Here is a 16,055-nt window from a genome sequence, read left to right on the forward strand (position 1 = left end):
ACTATATTCCCCATTAACATATATAAAATTCACTTCAATCTCTAATTTCAGTAAGTAAAGTTTTAGGGTATGTACCTCACGCTTGCAGGCGCGTTACCTGAGTTGTTTCGCCTACCTTTGTTTTGTTTTACGTTGTTTTGCATACGCATCAACACCTTGCATACGCATCAACACTTCCTATTTCCTTTACATTTCCTCTACTATACCTGCAAGCTTCCGATATAAATCGAGTAATCATACAGATCAATCAAAGAAGTCTTGCACCAAACCTTGCATCTTGCACGTCGTAGGTTACTCCTTAATTCCTATCGACAACCTCACTTCTAACTTGCAAAATAGATCGATTAATCGCAATGGATCCTCAGCACCAGCCCGGAGATCTCTCGCATCAGTCTGGACAAGCTTAATTCAATCCCCCGCAATTTGGCCAAACTGCACAGTTTGGCCAAGTTAGCCAGCCGGGACAGCAGCTGCCCAGGTTTCCTGCACAGCACACGCAGGTGCAACAGCCCGGCCAGCTCAACCACCCCACTCAGCAACCAGCTAAAACCCAGGCGAACATGCAGCAACAAGGGCCTTTCATTGCGGATATGCAAGATTTCAGGAATTACTCCAGCCGCATGTACTCCGTTCCGCCATTATCAAACCACTTCCTCGGAGAATCCTAACAGGTGCAGCAACACCTGCAAAGCAATCTGCCTCCCCCGCCACCATCCGAGGGTACCACTAGACTTCGCTGATCGAGTTGGAGCAAGAACTTAAGTCCTCGCAAAAACCCCGAGCCACGTAGAGGCCCTATGGGGCCCCCTAACTCGAGTTCTTCTCAAGGACATGCAGGGAGCCCTGCGAAGTCGGACTCCCTAGTAATCCAGTACAGCAAGCGCTCTCTTGCCTATTATAAACAGTTTCCAGTTTATGACCCAGGTGTATTCGCACCTTGGGACGTAAAAGTCGATCTGAAGGTGCACCGTCTCTCTAACGACCTTGGCGTGAAAGTCTTTGTACGAGTCCATACTGAGCAGATCTCTGAGAATGTCGGGACCGCAGCACCCAACTTTTACACGCCTAGCCACCACCACGTCCGCACTAACGCTAAAGTCGTCGGGGAGGGAGCTCCGTTTGTGTATAATGGGAAGAATACTCATACCCAAAAATACACATTCCCCGGGAAGTGGGGTTTGAAGCTGAAGACTAGGCCGCCGATCGAGGAACTTGTCGAAAATGAAGTGTTCCTTGCATACATGCAGCGGGTCGCAGAAGGCAAATATGCCATCTTCACGGACGAATTCTGCCGCAAGCATCCGAAAATCTTTCTCAGCATCACGTCTCCGTCCACCCCAGGATCGATCAGGAGCGAAAACCCACCTGCCGGACCTTTCTTTGGGGTGAGCCCCCATCTGTTCCCTGCAACCGCCGTGCAGGATGCAGACAATCTCCGCACCAAGATGCTGTCGTTGGAGTATACAAAGGACGACGAGGAATTGGACGACGAGGAATCGCAGCCTGCCCCCCAGCAGCCGCCACCAAACTTTCCCCCGGCCGCCCAACAGCCTCCGATCTTCTCCCAGCCCCCCTAGAATCTGGTCCAGCAGCCACCGGCCATGAACACCCAGCAGCCTCCGAACTATTCCCCGGCTGCCCAGCATCCTTCGAACCCCCCAAACTTCGCCCAGCAACATCTGGGATTTTCGCAGTATGCCCAGGGACCATTCGCTTCGCAGGCCGGATCCTCATTCCAGGCCTATCAAGGCCAAGGCCACGCAACCGGCAACGATCAGGGCCATACATCATGGCAATCCCTAAGACCACCCCAGGAGATGCAGCCTCCCCGTGGCCACCAGCGTGCCATAACATACCCCGCCACCCACCCCATGCAAAATCAGTTTGGAGGAAAGCAGGAGTACGCCTAGAACAATATATACCACTACCCTGCGTACCAAGGCGAAGGTTTGCAAAGACAAGTCTATCTGGCAGCTGCATACGAGTTTGCAGCGAATCGTTCGGGAACACCCAGCGCCCAACAGGGCAATGCCGCTCAATACGACACAGGTCTGCGTAGACCCTCTGACGCTCTCATGACGGATGGCCCGAGACGCCCTGAGACGCCCTGCGTCTCCGATGCCTCCCGCATCGATACCCTGCTCGAGAAATTTAAGGACGATTTGGGTTTGATTTGTAGCGACTCGGTGCTCAAGGTACGCAAGCACCCGCAAGAAGCATTCAACCAGATCAAGGTCCTTCGGGACACCTTTGAGGGTCTTGTGGGAGAATCTGAGGCCGTTATGCACAGCATCTCGAACTTTCCTCGCAATGAGTGAGAAGAGTGCACACGGATTGTTCTTGCAACGCCCTCTGATTTTCTCTGCGCTATCCGCCTGCAACGAAGTTTTTTTTTCCCAACCCTCTGCGCCATCCTGCGAGTCCCAACTCTCTGAAGTTGTATATAGGACCTTAATTACTTGCAAGTTACTAATCTTCGACATCGCTCTGCATCGTTGTGCTCTGCATCGTTGTGCAACTCTCTGCCATTGATTGCAGGATCCCGATTGTTCCGGATGCTTCCAAAGCCTTGCAAGTCCTTGCAAGAAAAGCTATCAAGTCTATTCTAAAGAATTGAAACTATTGATCTTTGCCTCCGCTTGCAAATCGTGACTGTTCTGTGACCCTCGATGAACTTCCCCGTAATCCCCAGCCCTTTCTTGCACCCACCGCCACAAACAGCCTCACAAAGCCCATCACACCCTGCAAACATCTGCGCGCGCCCTGAAATTCCCCAGCAAACCACAAATCCAATCCCCTTTGCATCCCCCCTCTGAAAATCCCCAAAATTCACTCCCCCCGACGCCACCCAACTCCCTGCGACTTCCTGCATCCCCACGCCTACCCAAACCACAGTCACTCTCCTGCCCCAAACTCCGCACAGTCACTGTCATAATCCCCCACCCACGCCAAACCCCGCACAGTCACTCACACCCAAAATCTCCACTACCGTCACTAACCTAAAATCTAAAGGTAGCGGTAGCTAAACACCTAAACACACACGGCGACTAAACCTAGACCGGACAGACAGACAGACGGGCTAAACAGCGAAATATACCTTGCCTGCATCCCCTATGTGACGCTTGTAGTATGGGCGCGGATACTCGGCTTTCCCGACCTTTGAGCAGAGCGCGGGCGGTGTGTAGTCAGCCACGACGCCACAGCCAGCTCGAGCTCCTCGTGCTATCCCATTGCGAGCTCTCTCGCACGAGGCCCCCCCCCCTTCCGCTTTGCGAACGGAGGGAGCTAGAACCCGGGAGCAAACTGCTGGAGCTATGCAACCCTTTTTTTTTTTTTTTTTGGCGTGTCTGTTAGCCTTTCTCCCGGTTCTCCGGGTTGAGATTTTAAAGGGGGGGGTGATTTTCTTGGGCTATGAGGGTAGGGGATGGGGGATGGCTACGTAGCGGCGTTGGGTGTAGGATGGGGATTAGGAATAGGTGACGGGTATGATGATGATGATGGGACATGGGTGACGAGGGTGGGAATGCCGTTTGTCATGACAAGACGACGTGAGGACTCGGTATACCGGGACCCGCCCGCCCAGCCGCCTGTCTCCTAACTGCCAGGCCTTACTAACTGGCCCCTCTTAGTCAGAATGCGACGTGCAGTTCTCTCGGTTCTCTCTAATGCGTGTGGATCGCCGCGGAGCTACCAGCAGTGTGCACATTAGCAGGGGAAGGGCGGTAGTTGGTACTTGGCGGCATGCGACAGCGGGAGTAGTGGAGTGTAGTCGCGGGTACTTGACGAGCTATGAACCGATACTAGTGCTGGTGCTAGGGACAGCGAGCCTTGTGATGAGGTCGTGTGCGTGCTAAAAACTTAAATTTGACAGCGACTGCCGGCGAGTGCCGGGTAGCACTACATGCTGCAGGTGCTATGGCTGATTGACGACTTTACTTTGTTGCTGTTGTTGTTGCTGTTGCTGTTGCTGTCGCTGTTGCTGTTGCACAGTCAGTAAAAGTGTGTAAGTGGTGAGGATATTCGAGTAACCGTCTCTCATCCTATACTCGCTCCTTCACAGTCAGTATGCATGTATGTTTGTATGTATGTATGTATGTAAGTGAAGTGTGTTTGCTTGTCGTAGTCTCTTTTTACCTTGCTCTCTTGCCCTCGTCTCCGCCTCCAACCGCACTGACAGCATTACATCACATTCCCCTCTCACCATCCCGCAGCATCCGTGCTTCCGTCACCGTGCTGCATCACCGTGCTGCATACTCTCCCCTCTGGTTTGTCGTCGGGGAATACAAGCATGCACATTACTAACGCCCTGCCTCAGTACCCCGGATTGTTCGGCATACGGCAGGAGAAGTGAGGAATATCGATACAGTACACCGATGTCAAAGTGACTGGCCCCCCGGGTCTTCCCTGACCCTCGACTATAGGCAAGGATATGAGCATTCATTATCAGTGATGTTGCCGCTGTTGGTCGAAAGTCCCGGATCACACCTGTATGTATCTACAACAGACAAACTGCCATGCTCCACCTACTGCTCCCTGCTGCACTGCACTGCACAGCACAGTACCGCCCGCCACTACCGGCACTCGATGCAAGCTGCAAAGTACAGTAATCCCATCCCGCTAGCACCCCCCCCTCGTCTCTGTCAGCACATACAGTACCAGAGTACCGAAGTCCTTGCTAACACCAAGCTCATGAACCTCCCTCACGGTCACAACGGCTTCGACGGCAGAGCAAACAGAGACCCCCCCGTCCCTCGCACAAACCTCTAAACTCCAATGAAACGCACAGCAACGCCCTCGGTGGCGGCTTTCGCGGGCTGTTTATGTGTGTGTGATCACGAGTCCTCGGAGGCGCGACGGATATGTCGGATCGGGTGGTGATGGGCTGCTCTAGAGAGTGTAGAGAGTGGGGATCGGCATGTGGATATTTGCTTGGTAAGAGTTGGCTTCTGAAGAGGGGGAGGGTGAGAGATTATCATTTATTTGCTCACCAGCAGGCATCATGGGGGTGGTATATAAGGGTTCCCCCCCATCTACCTCCTCCTGTGTCTCTCATCTCACACATCCCACTAATTCATTCGACCAGCAGTCGCCCAACACTTCATCTAACACCAACGAAGCCACTCTACGGCTCTAATAGTAACAACAGCCGCCAAGATGGGCATCCTCCCGCGCTCTAACATGGCATTGCACACGAACCCCAACATCTTCCACTACCCGACCTCGGCGGACATCACGAACAACTCGCACGGCTCCGACTGGCTCTGGGCCGTGACGGCCTTCTTCGCCTTCTTCACCTGCGGCATCATCGGCGACTCCTACCTCGTTCCCCGCCGCGCGCGCGCCTTCCACTATCTCGCTGCTGCCGTGAGCGTGGTGACCACGATCAACTACTTCACTATGGCCTCGAATCTGGGTTACGTCGCTATCTTCGTGGAGTTTGTGCGGGATAAGGCGCACGTCAGAGGTGACACGAGAGAGATCTATTACGTGAGGTACATCGACTGGTTCCTCACCGGCACTGTAAGTCCTACAATTCCCCCCTTTTTTAATACCACCAGCACAATCCTAACACCTCCAAGCTCCTCGTCCTCGCCACCCTTCTGACCGCCCGCACCCCTCTCCCCATCATGCTCTGGACCCTCTTCTTAACCTGGATGTCCGTCCTGACCCTCCTAACCGGCGCTCTCGTCGCGTCCTCCTACAAGTGGGGATACTTCGTCATCTCCATCCTCTCCCTCTTCGGCGTAGTCTACAACCTCCTGTGGACCGCACGCCGGTACGCAGCCCGCCACACCTCCGCCATCTCACGCACCTACCTCTCCCTCGCCGCCTGGCTTAGTTTCATGTCCCTCATCTACCCAATCTCGTGGGGCGTGAGCGAGGGCGGGAACGTCATCGGGATCGTCGGCGAGATGGTATTCTATGGTGTCCTCGACACGGTTACGCGGGTCGGCTTTGTGGGGCTGCTACTCTGGGGGCATAGACAGATCGATCCGGCTGTCTTGGGCATGGCTATGAGGGATTACGGCGAGGACGAGATCGTAGAGAAGATCCATAGAGCCGGGGAGGTAGCGCCAGCTGAGGCTACTGCGGGTGGTGTTGTGGAGACAGCTTAATTATCCAAGAAGGGGCTTGGTCCGTTTTACCCCCCGGCCTCTAAGTCCACGATGATGCATATCATTATAACGACCTGTGGAAAACAGGGGTGTTGCCGAAACTGTTGAACCGCGCGATGCGGTCGATGATACGACTCTCTTTTGCTAAACGTTTTGAAATATCTGATTCTAAGGGGTTATGCTCTACTGGCGAGAAAGGAGAAGGGGAGAGTGGATGTGTAGGGAATAATAGAGGAGGATAGGCATAATTAACGTCCCTCCCTACATAGAAGAAATGATAGGTACTTTAACTTTAATTATCTTAAAATCTACATATGCTTTAATATCTCTTACAATTTTATATAAGCTAAGTTCTAATGCTACTACTAAACACTCTAAACCCTAACGGCTGTTAGAATTAGAGACCACCTAGAATTAAGAAAAACGTCACGTGACTTTACAAAAGACGAGACACGCCCCAAACTAAGAGGCTAGTAGTATCTACGCCTAAATACTAGCTAAGTTAGCTAGTTTCCTTATATAAAATTATATAAATGCTAAAATAAGGGTGCTAAATACTACCTCCTAATTATTATATCTAATTAGTCTAAAGCTAGAATAAAGGAATCTATATGTATAGATAAAGCTATATAGATATTTTAGAGTATTTCATTAAGTTGTTAAGTTATTAGTATGTTAATTTCTTGATTTTAGGTGAGATATTTAGTGACCAACTCGCGCAGGTGACTAGCTCGCCGACGAACTACATTATAAATTATAATTTATTTAGTAATACTTAGATTTTAGTGTTCTAGTAGGCTACTCGCATAGGTAGGCCACTTACATATCTCCCCGCCTCTCACAAAAGCTCATTTTCAGATCATAAAACGTCAATTTCTACAGGTATATACATCCTCTCTCCGATCAAGCCTTCGGCGCCAAAATCACATCATACTTCAACTCCAACGTCGCCTTTGGATCCCCCTCATACGGCACGAAATCCACAACCAAATCATCCTTCACCGCAAACACCGTATCCGTGGTCAAGTACTGGTCGTCCGATGGGAAGATCTGCGTCGTCACCGGCTTATACGAGTCGTGGGAAATCTACCAAGTTAGCCAGATCCCACCCTCTCGAAAAACGAACTTACCATCAAATGAATGTGCGCCGGCCTAAACGGATGCCTATCCAACAGCTTCAACAGCACACCGGCTGGCCCGTCCGTTGGCAGCGAGTATGCTGTCGGCTTCAGGCAGTAGAACCAGTACTTCCCCTCCTCGTTCGTGCGGAACTTCCCCCTTAGATTGTTGTCGGTCTGGTTGTCCGGGTCCTGGAAGTCGTACTTTCCATTCGACGACGCCTGCCAGAAATCAAACACAGCGTTGGCGACCGGCTTCTTCGTCTCCAAGTCCAAAACCTGCCCGTGCATGTACACGACCTGTCCATCATGCTTGTCCTGGATCACGCTCCCTCCCAGCTCCCTGAACGGCGCATTCGGCGACCAGAACGGACCCAAAATCGACGACGACGTAGGCGAACCAGACTCGCTGGCGTGCTTGTGCGCGATCTCATCAACGAGCGACTCAAGGCCAAGGACATCACAAATTCTCAATCCCTCGTTCCTGATTGGCGTCGACGCCTGGCCGATGGAGTTCATGAAGCGCACGCCCATCATCCACTCATCGGGGGTCAGCTCAATCTCGCGGGTGAAGTCGTGGAGGTGGCGAATCAGACTCGACAAGACGGCGCGAGTGCGGTCGTCGGTGGCGGGGCCGATGGTGTCGACGACATGGCTTGTGAATTTTGGGTCGAATCGCGACTCGGCGGTGTTTGTTGCGGAGGTAGACATGATGAATGTGATGAATGAGATGATGTTTGATGACTTACAACAGAGAATGGAATATGATATATATATCACCAACCTACCGGCAAATATCTCCCCCGATGGATTGACCTCAGGGGTCTCATCCGTCGCCTCCCATCTGTTAGCTCCCCGCCTTCCCGCCTCCCTGAGTCGCCGACCTCTCATCCGCCAGCCGTTTGTAATTCCCGCCCTGCATTACCCCGCAACCCCGCTGAAGATTCGGATCGGAAGAACGTAACCCCACCGGATAAGTCTTTACCAGACGGCATTGGAGTCGGCAGGTCATCATCAATTAAATGTGACAAAATGGCTTCAATGATGATTTACTCATTCAAACATCGCGATGCTTCACCATTTGATGATAGGGACGTGGACTCCACCAGGGGCCATTTTCACCGTAGAATTCGACGACGAAGCCCTCACCCTCCGCCTCGTCAAGAGGACCGAAATTCCCCACGATGAGCCAATCTCATGGATGACCTTTGATGTAAGTTTAATCTCAGTGCCCTCGTTCAATTCCCTTCGTTCAGTGCCCTTCGTTCAATACCCTTCGTTCAATACCCTTCGTCTCATTCCCTTCGTCCAATTCCCCTCGCGCTACCATCCCTCGGCCTCCCTCCCTTCGCAATTCCATTTCCCCCCCCCCCAAACGCCTCTCTAACACCCCCCAGCATGCCAGAAAAAACATCTACGGCGCATCAATGAAGAAATGGTCAAGCTACGCCGTCAAAGCCCCATCCGAAATCACCCACTCCTCATCCCAACCCATGGGAGGTGATCGTAAGTCCCCCGCCCTCATCAACCACCCAACTAACCGCCCCAGCCAAATCCGCCTCCCCCGACACCAACACTCGAGCAATCTTCCTCCTCGCGGCCCAAAAACCGCCCTACTGCGTCTATGGAAACACCTTCTACGACCATGCCCTCTACGGCAACGTCTTCTCCGTAGACGCCACCGGCGCGATAGAAAAGAACATTCAAAACTACGAGTACCAACCAAACTCTGGCATTCACGGGATGGTCTTTGATCCCACCGAGACCTATCTCTACTCCGCGGACCTACGCGCAAACAAGATCTGGACACACAAGAAGAGCGCCGACGGAACCCTCAGCCTCGTCGGAAGCATTGATGCCCCGGCACCCGGCGATCACCCGCGATGGGTCGAGCTTCACCCCTCAGGCTACCTCTACGCCCTCATGGAAGCCGGAAACAGAGTCGCCGTCTATGTGATTGACGAGGCCACACACATGCCAGTCTTCACGCACATCACCTACCCCCTCGTGCCGCCTGGCCTCCCCCTCAAAATGTATCGCGGTGACGTCGTCTTCATGTCGCACAGCAAGAAATATCTCTTCGCGACAACCCGCTCCAACTCGTTCGACGTCACCGGCTATATTGCTGCATTCGAGCTTGGACCCAAGGGAAACGTCATCCGACAGATCTGCCTCAACCCGACACCCACGAGCGGCGGACATTCAAACGCCGTCAGCCCGTGCCCATGGAGCGACGAATGGATCGCGTTGACCGACGATCAGGATGGATTTGTCGAGGTTTACCGCTGGCGGGATGAGTTTTTGGGGAGAGTGGCACATTTAGATATCAAGGAGCCCGGGTTCGGTATGAATGCTATTTGGTACGATTAGATGCGCCAGGAACCATTTTGTATGATGCCATTTCGGCTCTAGCTAGCCGTCAGGAACCAATTATGCCATTTATGATAATGTCATCGGCTTTAATCAGCCACCAGGAACCAATTGTGCCATTTATGATAATGCCATTTCGGCTTGACCAGCTATTTCATGAGAGTCTCCATTCCGGCTTGTTATCCGCCGGAATCCTTTTCATATGATAGTCTGATTTCGGCTTGTCAGGAATCCATTTCGTGTGATAGTCCCACTTCAGCTTGTCAGGAATCCATTTCGATAATCCCACTTCCGCCGACAGCCGCCAGAATCCATCCGGTATGATAATCCCATTTCGGATGATCAGCCGCCAGAATCCACTTCGTATGATAATCGCGGATGTCCTTCCGCGGGTAAGTCTTATCCCGCCACCCCTCCTCCCCCACGTCATGAAGCCGCGGACAATTATCCCACATCCAAAAACAAAGACATTTAGACAATTTAGAAATAACATACTCAAATAATCGCAATCATGGCCCCAGGAATGCTTTACGTGACTATGAAGCCGGCAGAGTCGCTGTCGGCCGATCAATTCCATGATTGGTACAACAATGAACACGGCCCTATGCGTCTACGGCTCCCATTCATCAAGAATGGCTTCCGGTATCGTGCAACAGACCAGGCAAAAGACCTCCCTGAATGGCTCGCCATCTACGATATCGCCGACATGGCAGAGATGGTCAAACAGCCATACATCGGCCTCCGCCTCCCCCCCATCCAAAGCCAGCGCGAAAGAGACACCATGAAACAAATCACTGTCGGCAGGAAGTTCTTCGATCTCCTCGACAGCCGTCAATCAAATGCATTCACCCCTCTCGAAGACGTCTCCGCCGAAGGACAAAACCGAATCCTCATCTCCACCACCCAGACCGCGAAACCCAGCGACGACTTATTCACCTCCGCCTCAACCACCCCCGGCTGGCTACGCACCAGGCTATACCAAACAGCATCAATCGAGGACAAGGAAATCGAATACCTCATTCTCCACGACTATTCCCCTGACAGCAATCCAACCGGATCAAGGCGCTACGACCTCTTCTATACCATCGGCCCCGCCCAGCGAGACCTCTCCCACATCCAGACTCCCATCGTGTCCACCGACAGCAAGATCAGAGAATTCCCTGCCACAGACTCGCAAACCTCCGCGATCGAATCATACATCACGACCAGAGATGGTGTCGCCCTCCCATATCGCCTAGAAGGCTCTTCCGACCCCCAGGCCCCTCTCATCGTCCTCAGCAATTCCATCCTTGTGGACTACCACATCTGGGACGGCTTCGTGGCCGCTTTCCTCGCAGAAAACAAAAAATACCGTATCGTCCGCTACCTCACGCGTGGCCGTCTGGACGCCTGCGGTGATCAGCCCATCACCGTCGACCTCCTCGCCTCAGACATTATCGACGTCCTCGATGCCCTCCGCGTGCCAAAGGCAGAGGCCGTCATCGGCGTATCCCTCGGCGGCGCAACGACGCTGAACGTCGCGCTCAACCACCCCAGCAGAGTCGCCTCAATCATTTCCTGCGACACCAGCGCAAAGAGTCCAGCCGGAAATAGCAAGGCATGGGGAGAGCGCATCGATCTGGCGCGGGCAGAAAACGCTGGAGGCGTCGTTGGCCAAAACCTAGCCGAAATCACCACCCGACGCTGGTTTGTCGCGGAGAACTACCAACAATTGGCAGAAACCTTCGAGTCCGTCAAGCAGATGGTCGCGAGCAACAGCCTCATCGGATTCGAAAAGAGCGTGCAGGCCCTATACAACTACGATATGACACCCCTCCTAGAAAAGAACACGGTCCGAGCCGCATTCTTCGTAGGTGGACAGGACGGCGCACTTCCAGCAAGCATGAAGAATCTGGCCTCTTCAGTTGGAGAGTTTGTAGAGATTGAGGGCGCTGGACATCTACCCATGGTAGAACGACCAACACAATTCGCAAAGGAGGTTTCAAAGTTTTTAGATAGGCATTAAATAATTGTAGAAAGACCAGCACAGCAAATATATCATAGAAAAGCATTATATCCTATTAATATCTCATCCTCTTCCTTACCACAGGACTTTCTGCATCAAAATCAACCCGTATCTTCACATTCACCCCCCTATTCTTCATCTGAAACCAACTCTTCTTCTTCTCCTCCAACCAACTCATCTGGTCTGTAATTTTTATTATCCCCTTCGAGTGCTCCACCTCCTGCCTGCTCACTCCCGCTGGATCAGCCGGAATCCACAGCATCGGATCGTTAATCTTATTCAGCGACGGCTGCAGATACGCCTCCCTAAGCAACTCTGGCGTATAATCTGGATCTGGCAGATCCGTCGGAATCCTCCCCCGCAACGCATTAAAATCATGAAAAACCTCTGGGTGAAGCCACTTCAGAAGGAAGTTCGGCTTCGGATTTGTACCATCCGGAGAGATCCAAGCACTCCAAAAATCAATACTCTGAAAGAACGACGACACTGATCCAGCCCTCGCGGAGAACTTCTCTTGCATGGACGCCGACAGAAAGCGAAAGGCTACCTTTGAATACCCCTTCGTCCCCTCCACTGCGACTCCACGCGTTCCCAACTCCTCATGCGTCACGGCATTCGGTTCCCCGGGATCGAAATCGGAGTCGTATTGGGTCTCCAAATCCTCAACAACTATCGGAGCCTCTTCCTCCTCGAGATCATCGTACAGCCCCTGCACCGAAAGGGATCGCGGTAAATTATACAACAGCGGCCCTAGCGCATCGTTCAAAGATATCTGAACCAAAAAGGTAAAGATAGCAAGCATAAGCATCATCAGAAGCGGTCCAAAGGCGGCCTGGATGCCGAAAAGCCCGATGAGACATATCTCGGCGAGATACACACCTGTGAGAATCTGCATCAAGGCATGGGGATACAGCAGCCCACGCGTATCAACTTCCGACGAGTAGACGTACAGCAGGTTGTAGTGATACACCTTGTGGACGAAGTAGAAACACATGGCGCCGAATGCGAGTATTATAGGGGCAATGCACGAATAGCTTATTACTGCGGGGGTTAGCTTTGAAACAACAACAGACGAAAGACTAACCAATTACACCCATATTGGCAAACAATGGAAAGTCGCTCCCCCAATGGATCGTCTTCAGGCGGTGCCACCTCGTCGACATCATCCTCGGAGTCTTTCCGTTGGCAAACACCGCTCGATGAAGCGAAGGCAGATGCACAACCCTCGTTGCGCTCATAGCCAGGCCTTGCAGAATGAGGTACGAAACATAAAAGTTGGAGGCTTTGGGGAGACTCTCAGACAGGAGATTTTGAACCGACAGCGGGTTCTCGATTATTTTCGTGAGAGAGGCTGATATGGCCGCGGTGAGGGTCGTAACGAGGAAGACCTGGACGACTTGGAAGATGAAATATGACTTTAGCACAAACAGTTCGATCATGGACAGCGAAGGCACGCCAGATTGTCTCGCGACAGCTACAAATATTAGAAAAAACTCAATAGCGGAGATGAGACTAACCTCTCAAAATCATCGGCACAGTAGCCATCAGCAGTGACAAAGCCACTGCGGGAAGAAGGCCAGTGATAAGGCCAAGAATTGGTTTCGGCAATTTGTTGATCCATCTGAGGAAAATAACCTTGTCTGTCAGGAAATCAATCTTGGATATCAATGCGACTCCTGCTGCTGGAAGGGACCAAAACACCACCATGACTGCGACCACTGCTGTCGCCATGAAATTCCGCACAATCCGTTCCCACCACTTCATGCGCAGAGTCGACCAAACGATTTCCTCTGGTCGGATCCCGTTGATGTGCGGCGTCATGTGGAATGGTCGGTGATGTGGCAATGTCTGATACGCGCTCTGGGCATTTACGAGGGTATCAAACTCGATAAAGGCAGCAGGCATACGTCTGGCATCCCCATTGCGATGCTTTCGTCGCAATTTATATATCCTAGGCGCCAGCGCTTTCAGCCTGTTCCGCGTCCATTTGATCGTGTCGACTCGGCGCCCATAGTTTGCCAATGGGCGATGGTGTGGTCGCCAGTGGACGGGTATCCATTGTGCTGCAACGGACCCCCTGACATTAGGAATGCCGCGCTGGATTCCCCATTTCAACTCTGGCCATTCGGCGTTGGGTGTGTCCAGGTTTGGGGTTTGGCTTTGGGTTATGGTGATGGAGGATGTCTCGTTCTTTGAGTCTTTGGTATTGCTCTTCACCATAGTTGCTTCGTCTGTTGAGGCTGATGAAGGCGACACAAGAGTTGCTCCGGTGAAATCTGAGGCAGGCGATACTATAGTTGCATCTGTGAAGCCTGAAGGAGACGCCAGAGTTGCATCTGTAAGGCCTGAAGGAGATGCCAGGGTTGCATCTGTGAGGCTTGAAGGAGACGCAAGAGTCGCATCTGTGAGGCCTGAAGGAGACGTGACACCACCAGGCAAGTTCGAAGCCGACGCAATGCTTGCTCCACGCGTCAACTTAGGCGACGCACCACTGGTAAATCCTAGAGGCGACGAGGCTCCACCAGCCTCCGAAGTTGCATCCACCGATTCCAAAGCCGACGACCCAACAGTCAACTCTGTCGCACCCACCCCTTCCCCTATCACCTCAGGCGACGCCACAGCCCCTCTATCAGCCAACTCAAACCCCGACGTAGCTCCACCAGCCACGTTCGTAGGCAGCGTGGACACATCCTTCTCCGGACTTTCCTCCCCCTTCGACTCCATCTCACTTGCAGGGGTATTCGCTTCAATATCAGACTTCCCATTCCTCATCACCTTATTCCGCTCAACATTAGCCAACCTGATCAGTTCAATCTCGGCATCCTCCAGTCGCAATGCAGTTTGATTCCTCTCCTTCACCAAATCATCCAGGTCGCCGCTATAAGTCGGTATCCAAACATTTTTAACCGAATCTCCAAAAAGCTTCTTCAACCTCGCCTCATCGCGAAATTGCTCAGGAACGCAGGTAAACAACACGGTCCTCGAAGAAAGGCGCTTTGCATAGTATGGCGATAAAAGATATGCTTGCCGCAGGTTAATGTAATACACGCATTCCCGAGAAATCATGTACAGGATAAACCCTGCCGAACGTCAGTCACAACCCCACAAACCGTCAAACAACCTACCAAAGAAGATCCACGCCAAAAACGCGTGAACAAAGTACCATGACGGCTTCTTGACGTTCCCAAACGTCAATGCATCCAACTGAGACCCGCCTCCACCGCCCAGAATATGCAACGGGAAAAGAACTGGCCACGTGATGCAGGCCCCAACGATGCAGATCGTGCAGAGGATCCTGAGGAAGCGCAGGAATAAGAATCCATCGATTGACGATTTGTGCAAGACGTCTAGATCTGGGGTCTTGAAGAGCGGCTTCAACCAGTTAAACCATCCGGATGGTAGTTTTTTGGGGCGTTCACTGCGGTTTATTAGAACGCGTCTCCATATCTGCCATGACACTTACTGAGGCTCTAGACTGCTCAGAATCGACCTCGGGGAATAAACACGAGGGTAGCGTGTTCGGCAGCCCCAGAATATCAGCAAACACACAACCGCGTAGACAATAACCGGGACGAGCGTGGCCAACAGCCCCGGAATGGAGGAGGTGTTAGTTCCCTTGGTGGCATTCGATAATGTCCCACCGCTGGTCGAACCATTCCTCGCTGATCCTACCCTTGGATCACTGTTCTCCTAAAAAGGGGGTTAGCGGTCAGTTTGGCCTCGGCGCAGCCTCGGGGGAGGAGGCTCACGGGGTCGCGTTTGAGGTTGATGTGCAAAGCAAGAGCATCGACTATTAAAGCCGCCATATTCCAGGGGTATCGCGCATCCTTCAAATGCAAATGCGCTGATGAACGTTCAACGTCGTGCAAGCCGTTGACATGTTGTTTTCCAATCGCGGCACGTGATGTCGGTTAGAGGATGTGGCATTTACCCCTGCACCCTTGGACGGACCCCTGTAAAAAACGGGAAAGTTGGGAGCTGAAGGAAGGCTGAGCTTTCTAGAGATTCGGATTGGCTGCCAGTTTTGCACCGTCGATCTGTTCTATCTCGTTGATACGCTTTAATAATCGCTACCACCTTATAATACCATCTTCCTCTTGGAAAATATATCTTTGGATCCCCTGACGCTCCTGCTTCCAGAGCAGCACGCTAATGGCGTCTTGCGGGTCTGGATATGAGATCCGGCCCAGTAGGTGGGCCACAGTTTACTTCTTCGAAACATGCCGGCATGATGTGGATATGAGAATGTGGACGCCCCCTCTTAGCTGCAGCCGTGGAAGCCATAACTTAAACCGCAAAAATGGTATTATCACGTGAGGTCATTTTACAGAACAATTCGCGTGTCTCACATTTTCGGTTGAAAGGAGAGATCGATTGGATAGTACAGTATTATCATGTGGTGTGAATAGCGGGGATTAGAAGATCTCCGCACGTTTCAATCACGTG

General features: G+C 52.2%; 7 protein-coding genes across 7 annotated transcripts; 5 read left to right on the forward strand and 2 right to left on the reverse strand.

Annotated features, from left to right (window-relative positions):
- Positions 1-797: 797 nt before the first annotated feature.
- Positions 798-1,577, forward strand: VE01_04084 (uncharacterized protein; the record flags this gene model as incomplete). Its single annotated transcript, XM_018273561.1, has 1 exon — positions 798-1,577. The coding sequence occupies one exon, from the start codon at positions 798-800 to the stop codon at positions 1,575-1,577; it is 780 nt and encodes a 259-aa protein (XP_018130565.1).
- A 24-nt stretch (positions 1,578-1,601) lies between these two features.
- VE01_04085 (uncharacterized protein) lies at positions 1,602-2,318 on the forward strand (the record flags this gene model as incomplete). Its single annotated transcript, XM_018273562.1, has 2 exons — positions 1,602-1,900; positions 1,958-2,318. 2 exons carry the CDS (start codon positions 1,602-1,604, stop codon positions 2,316-2,318), a joined length of 660 nt encoding a protein of 219 aa, XP_018130564.1.
- Positions 2,319-4,252: 1,934 nt separating this feature from the next.
- Positions 4,253-6,440, forward strand: OPS1 (ion channel activity). Its single transcript, XM_018273563.2, has 3 exons — positions 4,253-4,932; positions 5,087-5,520; positions 5,580-6,440. Exons 2-3 carry the CDS (start codon positions 5,155-5,157, stop codon positions 6,114-6,116), a joined length of 903 nt encoding a protein of 300 aa, XP_018130567.1. The 5' UTR covers positions 4,253-4,932; positions 5,087-5,154; the 3' UTR covers positions 6,117-6,440.
- A 531-nt stretch (positions 6,441-6,971) lies between these two features.
- On the reverse strand, positions 6,972-8,039 carry VE01_04087 (uncharacterized protein). The gene is made up of 2 exons (XM_018273564.2): positions 7,247-8,039; positions 6,972-7,202 (listed from the first exon to the last, which is right to left on the reverse strand). Exons 1-2 carry the CDS (start codon positions 7,943-7,945, stop codon positions 7,020-7,022), a joined length of 882 nt encoding a protein of 293 aa, XP_018130566.1. The 5' UTR covers positions 7,946-8,039; the 3' UTR covers positions 6,972-7,019.
- Positions 8,040-8,265: 226 nt separating this feature from the next.
- Positions 8,266-9,708, forward strand: VE01_04088 (uncharacterized protein). Its single transcript, XM_018273565.2, has 3 exons — positions 8,266-8,447; positions 8,632-8,740; positions 8,784-9,708. The coding sequence occupies exons 1-3, from the start codon at positions 8,304-8,306 to the stop codon at positions 9,602-9,604; spliced, it is 1,074 nt and encodes a 357-aa protein (XP_018130569.1). The 5' UTR covers positions 8,266-8,303; the 3' UTR covers positions 9,605-9,708.
- Positions 9,709-10,073: 365 nt separating this feature from the next.
- VE01_04089 (uncharacterized protein) lies at positions 10,074-11,653 on the forward strand. Its single transcript, XM_018273566.2, has one exon. The coding sequence runs from the start codon at positions 10,116-10,118 to the stop codon at positions 11,607-11,609; it is 1,494 nt and encodes a 497-aa protein (XP_018130568.1). The 5' UTR covers positions 10,074-10,115; the 3' UTR covers positions 11,610-11,653.
- On the reverse strand, positions 11,605-15,983 carry VE01_04090 (uncharacterized protein). Its single transcript, XM_018273567.2, has 6 exons — positions 15,359-15,983; positions 15,073-15,299; positions 14,735-15,027; positions 13,127-14,689; positions 12,694-13,083; positions 11,605-12,650 (listed from the first exon to the last, which is right to left on the reverse strand). The coding sequence occupies exons 1-6, from the start codon at positions 15,413-15,415 to the stop codon at positions 11,665-11,667; spliced, it is 3,516 nt and encodes a 1,171-aa protein (XP_018130472.1). The 5' UTR covers positions 15,416-15,983; the 3' UTR covers positions 11,605-11,664.
- Between the last annotated feature and the right edge of the window lie 72 nt (positions 15,984-16,055).

This window comes from Pseudogymnoascus verrucosus, assembly GCF_001662655.1.
Source record: "Pseudogymnoascus verrucosus strain UAMH 10579 unplaced genomic scaffold scaffold_21, whole genome shotgun sequence".
In the NCBI taxonomy this organism is placed as follows: domain Eukaryota; kingdom Fungi; phylum Ascomycota; class Leotiomycetes; order Thelebolales; family Thelebolaceae; genus Pseudogymnoascus; species Pseudogymnoascus verrucosus.

Excerpts from the sequence above, each read along its gene's own strand:
- OPS1 (XM_018273563.2), top strand. The coding sequence starts at position 5,155 with ATGGGCATCCTCCCGCGCTCTAACATGGCATTGCACACGAACCCCAAC. Across the intron at positions 5,521-5,579 it reads ACTGGTTCCTCACCGGCACT|CTCCTCGTCCTCGCCACCCT; the intron begins GTAAGTCCTACA and ends AACACCTCCAAG.
- VE01_04087 (XM_018273564.2), bottom strand. The coding sequence starts at position 7,945 with ATGTCTACCTCCGCAACAAACACCGCCGAGTCGCGATTCGACCCAAAA. Across the intron at positions 7,203-7,246 it reads CGGCGCACATTCATTTGATG|ATTTCCCACGACTCGTATAA; the intron begins GTAAGTTCGTTT and ends CTAACTTGGTAG.
- VE01_04088 (XM_018273565.2), top strand. The coding sequence starts at position 8,304 with ATGCTTCACCATTTGATGATAGGGACGTGGACTCCACCAGGGGCCATT. Across the intron at positions 8,448-8,631 it reads TCTCATGGATGACCTTTGAT|CATGCCAGAAAAAACATCTA; the intron begins GTAAGTTTAATC and ends AACACCCCCCAG. Across the intron at positions 8,741-8,783 it reads CCAACCCATGGGAGGTGATC|CCAAATCCGCCTCCCCCGAC; the intron begins GTAAGTCCCCCG and ends TAACCGCCCCAG.
- VE01_04089 (XM_018273566.2), top strand. The coding sequence starts at position 10,116 with ATGGCCCCAGGAATGCTTTACGTGACTATGAAGCCGGCAGAGTCGCTG.
- VE01_04090 (XM_018273567.2), bottom strand. The coding sequence starts at position 15,415 with ATGGCGGCTTTAATAGTCGATGCTCTTGCTTTGCACATCAACCTCAAA. Across the intron at positions 15,300-15,358 it reads TCAACCTCAAACGCGACCCC|GAGAACAGTGATCCAAGGGT; the intron begins GTGAGCCTCCTC and ends CCCCCTTTTTAG. Across the intron at positions 12,651-12,693 it reads TGCCAATATGGGTGTAATTG|TAATAAGCTATTCGTGCATT; the intron begins GTTAGTCTTTCG and ends TAACCCCCGCAG.